The sequence below is a fragment of the Macrobrachium rosenbergii genome, chromosome 10 (genome assembly GCF_040412425.1).
Source record: "Macrobrachium rosenbergii isolate ZJJX-2024 chromosome 10, ASM4041242v1, whole genome shotgun sequence".
NCBI lineage: Eukaryota > Metazoa > Arthropoda > Malacostraca > Decapoda > Palaemonidae > Macrobrachium > Macrobrachium rosenbergii.
The window spans coordinates 20170608-20176350 of NC_089750.1; the positions used below are offsets into that span (position 1 = coordinate 20170608).

At 51.4% G+C, this 5743-nt stretch overlaps 1 protein-coding gene across 1 annotated transcript; it reads left to right on the forward strand.

The window, feature by feature from the left end:
• Positions 1–3662: 3662 nt before the first annotated feature.
• On the forward strand, positions 3663–4199 carry LOC136843044 (uncharacterized). Its single transcript, XM_067111034.1, has one exon. It carries the CDS (start codon positions 3663–3665, stop codon positions 4197–4199), a length of 537 nt encoding a protein of 178 aa, XP_066967135.1.
• Positions 4200–5743: the final 1544 nt, after the last annotated feature.

The following is a 5743-nucleotide window of genomic DNA, read 5'->3' on the forward strand; positions in this document are numbered from 1 at the left end:
ACATACTTACACACACACACACACACACAGACAGAGAGAGGTATGGCGAAATGCAATATCAAAGTTTGTTTTCTTGGTTAATGGATTACTGACACTAAGGTTCAAATGTCAGCAAGAGTATGCGGACTGTAAAGACGTCAGACATCTCTTCGTTTTCGCATCAATCACGTCATGGATTGCATTTCTTAATATGTCAAGACTCTCGTGTAAATATTCGTGTGTAGAATTTTCTGGCCTTTCCGCCGATATGTATTTCATCATTGTACATTTATTATGTCTCTCAAAATTGCCATTTGTTTGTCTGTCAACAAACACAAATTGCTCAGAGTACAGGTCACGGCGATCGGAGGTCGGGGTCGGGCACCACGTTTCCGTCCGCACTCTGCCATGTATACCTGCGCTCGGGTAATAAATAATTACGGGCTGCTCTAGGAGCAAGAGCCCGTGCTGGCACAAGGCCAGCTAAATCTAAAACAACAACAACATAATAAATAAGTTAATACCCAGTTGACCATTCTTGTCCTCGCAACTGGTGACCTGAGGAGTGACAGTAAACACAGCAGTTTTGGCTTCGCCATTAATGGACTCACTACGGCCACTTTACCTTCAGAGAACCTTTAACAGAACCACACAGCGACAAAAGTCTAGGCCTCTGAAAGCTCCTTCCTCGGGGAACACCCACACCACTAACGGACTAATTATGGTGTACTCCTTCAGGTACGTTCTGGCGTGCTCAAACGGTTTGGCCCCGCCATTTACGATTCACGTCAACCGTACTCAGAAGTCATTAACGGAACCACACAGCGTATAGTTTTGACTCCTGATGAGCCCCAAACTCCGTTAACGGACTAAATACAAGCTCATCAAAACATACTCCATGCCTGTCCCAGAGAGAGCCCAACGCGCCCTCGACCTGATGACCCAGCCCCTGGGGGACACATCACCCAGGGACACCTGGGATGAACTCCGAGGTCTCCTGATGCTGCCAGGGGTCAACACAGACGGTCGGAGGAAGGAGATCAGCTTGTCGCAAGAAATATTCCTGAGCCGCCTTCCACAGGAGGTGAGGGGGGGGCAAATCATGTTTGCAGACGCCCTTTCAATGGATGAATTGGTGAACGTCGCACACAAACTCCACGAGACCACCAAGGCCTCCAAACAAGCCGCAACACCCGCAGCCTGTAACCTGGTAACAGAAGAAGATGAGGCAGAGGACACTAATGCAGTGTACAGGAGGAAGGTGCTGCTACAGCAGCAGAGGACGTGGGCAAATCCAGCCTGGTGTTACTTCCATCGGAGGTTCAGAAACGCCACGAGAAATTCCAGAGCCCCCTGTTCTTTCACAAAAAACAAGAAAAGCGGCCACAAGTAACAGCAGTGGCCACAAACCTTAAAGACTCCCGACCAGTAGGATTCTTCATCCACAACGCCATATCAAAACGATGGATGCTGGTAGACACCTGGGCGATGCAATCGGTGTTTCTGCCATTGAGAGAGGACCGCGACCGCACATCCAGCGCCGCAACCGCACTGGTGGCTGCAAATGGAAGCCCCATCCACTGGTACAGAACTTTGACCCACAGAATATCCATCCTGGGCCCTAAATATGATTGGTCCTTCATCACTGTGGACGTCAAGCTCCCTCTCCTGGGCGCCGATTTCCTCGCACACCACAGACTTCTGGTAGATGTCACCTGAAAACGCCTACTGGATACCAGAACCTGCCGCTCCCAACTGCTCTCCATCGGGCCAGGGATGCCCGCTGTCTGCTCCATCTCTTCAGACAAGTACAGCACAGCACCCTCCTCCACGAGTTCCCAGACGTCTTGAAGCCAGAGCTGTGTCAGTTTCCAGGAGCCCAGGCCAAACACAGCATCCATCACCATATCACCATGACAGGTCCGCCAACACATGCCAAATTCTGGCGCTTGCCACCCAAAAAACTCCAAGACGCTAAACAGGCCTTTGCCGAGATGGAATAGATGGGCATCTGCAGGAAGGCATCAAGCCAGTGGGTGTCCCCCCCTCCACATGGTAAAGAAACCAGACAGCTCCTGGAGGCCCTGTGGGGACTATTGTTGCCTGAACCTAGCAACGACACCCGACCACTGTCCCTTGCCAAACATGCAGGACCTAACAGGCACCCTGCACAGGGCCAAAGTATTTACAAAAATGGATGTACTCAAGTCTTATTTTCAGGTACCAGTGGACCCCAATGACGTTCTGAAGACAGCCATCTCTCACGCTGTTGGAACGTATACCTTCTCCCACTCTACCTTCGGCCTCAGGAACGCCAGGGCCACATTCCAGTGCCTTATGGACACCATCTTGGGTGACCTACCTTTCTGTGTTTGCTACGTAGATGACATCCTGATCTTCTCCAGGTCCCCAGAGGAACACCTGCGCCACGTCCGGGCCGTGCCAAAGCGCCTGCAGGAGAATGGTTTGGTCGTCAGGTTCGACAAGTGTACCTTCGGAGCAGAAAAGGTAGACTTTCTGGGCCATGAGATCTCCCCAGCAGGTGTTGCCCCCATGGCCTCCAAGGTGGATGCAGTAAAGAAGTTCCCAACGCCAAAAACTACCAAGTCCCTGCAGGAGTTCCTCAGCATGGTCAACTACTACCATCGCTTCATACCAGACGTTACCCGCATCATGTATCCCCCGACTGCAGCCCTGAAGGGGAAGCCAAAAGCACTGGCGTGGGCAGCTCCACAACAACAGGTGTTCGAGCAGACTAAGGCAGCCCTCGCCAAAGCCACCACATTAACACATCATGACCCCACTGCCTCCCTGAGCCTTACCACCGACACCAGCAAAATCGCTTGTGGGTCGGTGCTGGAGCAGGTGTTAGACGGCTCCCCACTCCCGCTGGCCTTCTTCAGTTGCAAGTTAACACCACCAGAGACCCGCTACATTGCATCCGACAGGGAGCTGCTAGCAATCTACCAAGCTGTGTGACACTTCAAGTACCTCTTGGATGGCACCCCTATTACCATCCTTACAGACCACAAGCCTTTAGTACATGCATTCACAAAGGTGGGAGATGCATGGTCTGCGAGGCAGCAGTGGCACTTGGCCACTATCTCCAAGTTCGGCTGCACCATTAGCTACATCCCCAGCAGGAAGAACCCAGTAGCCGACGCCCTATCAAGGGTCAGGATAAATTCCATCCACCTGGGCATAGACTACGAGGACCTGGCGAAGGAACAGGCCGCAGACCCAGAAACAGCAGCCTACTGCACGGCACTCACCGCACTGAGATGGGAAGATGTGTCGATAGGAGGATCCAGTTCAACACTTCTCTGCAACACCACCACTGGCCGCCAGCACCCCCTGATCCCCTCTTCCAGGAGAAAGCAGATGTTCAATGTCATCCACGGCCTGTCCCATCCATCAGGCCGAACAACAGCGCACCTGACGACAGAGAAGTTCGTGTGGCATGGCATCAGGAAGGACGTTCAGCAGTGGGCAAAGAACTGCATACTGTGCCAAACAAGTAAAGTCACCCAGCACACGGAATCAGGCATTGGAGAATTCCCTCAACCACTTTGGCACTTCACTCACATCCATGTAGATGTCGTAGGTCCTCTGCCACAGTCAGGGGGCACCAGATACCTCCTGACAGTCATAACTGTTCCATACGGTGGCCGGAAGCAACCCTGATGACGAAAGCATCAATGAGCGCCTGTGCAGAGGCCCTCCTGTCGAGTTGGACCAGCCGTTTCGGTGTGCCTGACAGCATAACTATGGAAAGGGGCCCGCCATTCTTGTTGAAGCTCTGGGTCGCCCTGGCATGGCTGATGAGGACAACTCTCCAAAGTACGACAGCATATAACCCTGCAGCCAACGGCATGGTGGAAAGGGCCCACAGTTCATTGAAGGCAGCTCTGATGGCACACTGTATCGATGACAATTGGAAGGCCCAGCTCCCCTGGGTCCTGCTGGGTCTCCGCACCGCACCGAGGGCAGGCGACGACGAATCTCCTGCAGAGAAAGTCTACGGCGAAACACTAGCCGTTCTGGGAGAGTTCTTCCCCATGGCGTCGGATGACGCAGATACCTCCCTTCCAATGCTGAGGGAGGTGGCACAGAAGTTCACGCCCTGCCGAAAGACTTTCACGGACAGGACCCACGTCTACAGCCCTTGGGCCCTGAATACCTGCACCCACATCTTCATCAGGATCGACACCCACCCTTGACCAGACCGTACAGGGGCCCATACCGTGTCGTCAGCAGGTCATCCAAGGCCTATCTCATCAACATCCATGGGCGTGAAGACTGGGTTTCTGTCGACCGGCTGAAACCAGCTTTCCTGTTAGACAGCGAAACTCGGGAGGAAACCGGCAGGCGCCCCAGAATTCATCCACAAAACGTGGCCGCAGATGATCCCGTCGCCATCCCGAAACGGGGTCGAGGATGTCCCAAGGGCAGCACTAAGGAAGTCATCTGCTCAGCTAAGCCACTGGGCGATTCGGCAGTCGAGGCCGCCCCACATCCACAGGTATCAAGAACTCGGGGCCGGCTCCTGCTCCCAAAGCGGTTCCGTGATTGATTTTTCAGATATCTTCCAATCATTATTTTTGTAATTATTGTCTTTGGGGGGTTGAGTTGAGTTGAATATAGAATTTAGGCTTTAAAGGCCAAGCACTGGGACCTATGGTCATTCAGCGCTGAAATGGAAATTGATAGTAAAAGGTTTGAAAGGTGTAACAGGAGGAAATCCTCGCAGTTGCACTACGAATCAATTGTTAGGAGAGGGTTGAAAGTAAGAGGAAGAAAGAGAATATGAAAGGAGGTATAGTAACAGGAACGAAAGGAGTTGTAACTAGGGACCGAAAACACGCTGCAAAGAACCTTAAGTAATGCCTACAATGAACCGCATGAGGTGCACTGACGGCTCTACCTCCCTACGGGCGTCTTGGACGCGGTGGGGGGGGAGTACTTGTAAAGACATCAGATGTCTCTTCGTTTTCGCATCAATCACGTCATGCATTGCATTTCTCAATATGTCAAGACTCTCATGTAAATATTCATGTGTAGAATTTTCTGGCCTTTCCGCCGATATATATTTCATCATTGTACATTTATTATGTCTCTCAAAATTGCCATTTGTTTGTCTGTCAACAAACACAATTGCTCAGAGTGCAAGTCACGGCGCTCGGAGGTCGGGCACCACGTTGCCGTCCGCACTCTGCCATGTATACCTGTGCTCAGGTAATAAATAATTACGGGCTGCTCTATGAGCAAGAGCCCGTGCTGGCACAAGGCCAGCTAAATCTGAAACAACAACTAATAAATAAGTTAATACCCAGTTGACCCTTCTTGTCCTCACAGGACAAACACGTAATGAGATGATCTTGCTGTTTCGCGATTTATGTTATGCGCGACTCTCCAGTTTTTAATTTAATAAGCCCAGTCTGCATTAAGTATCTATTTTTCCCTAAGTGGGTTTGGCATCTCTAAGGTTAATCTTTTGTGGCGTGGACGGATTATCTGTTTGGTTTGTCCAGTTAATCTTGCTCCCTCTCTATATTTTGTTTAGCTTTTTTTCCTAGATCTGTCACTTAGTAGCTCAGATCATAAAGGGGGCCGCGTGCCCCTAGCCCCCAGCTACGCTACTGGTTATAGCCTCTAGTGGATGGTGAGAGCAGGGTTCTGGATTATCCTCTCTCTCTCTCTCTCTCTCTCTCTCTCTCTCTCTCTCTCTCTCTCTCTCTCTCTCTACCCACCCGCCTACGTACCT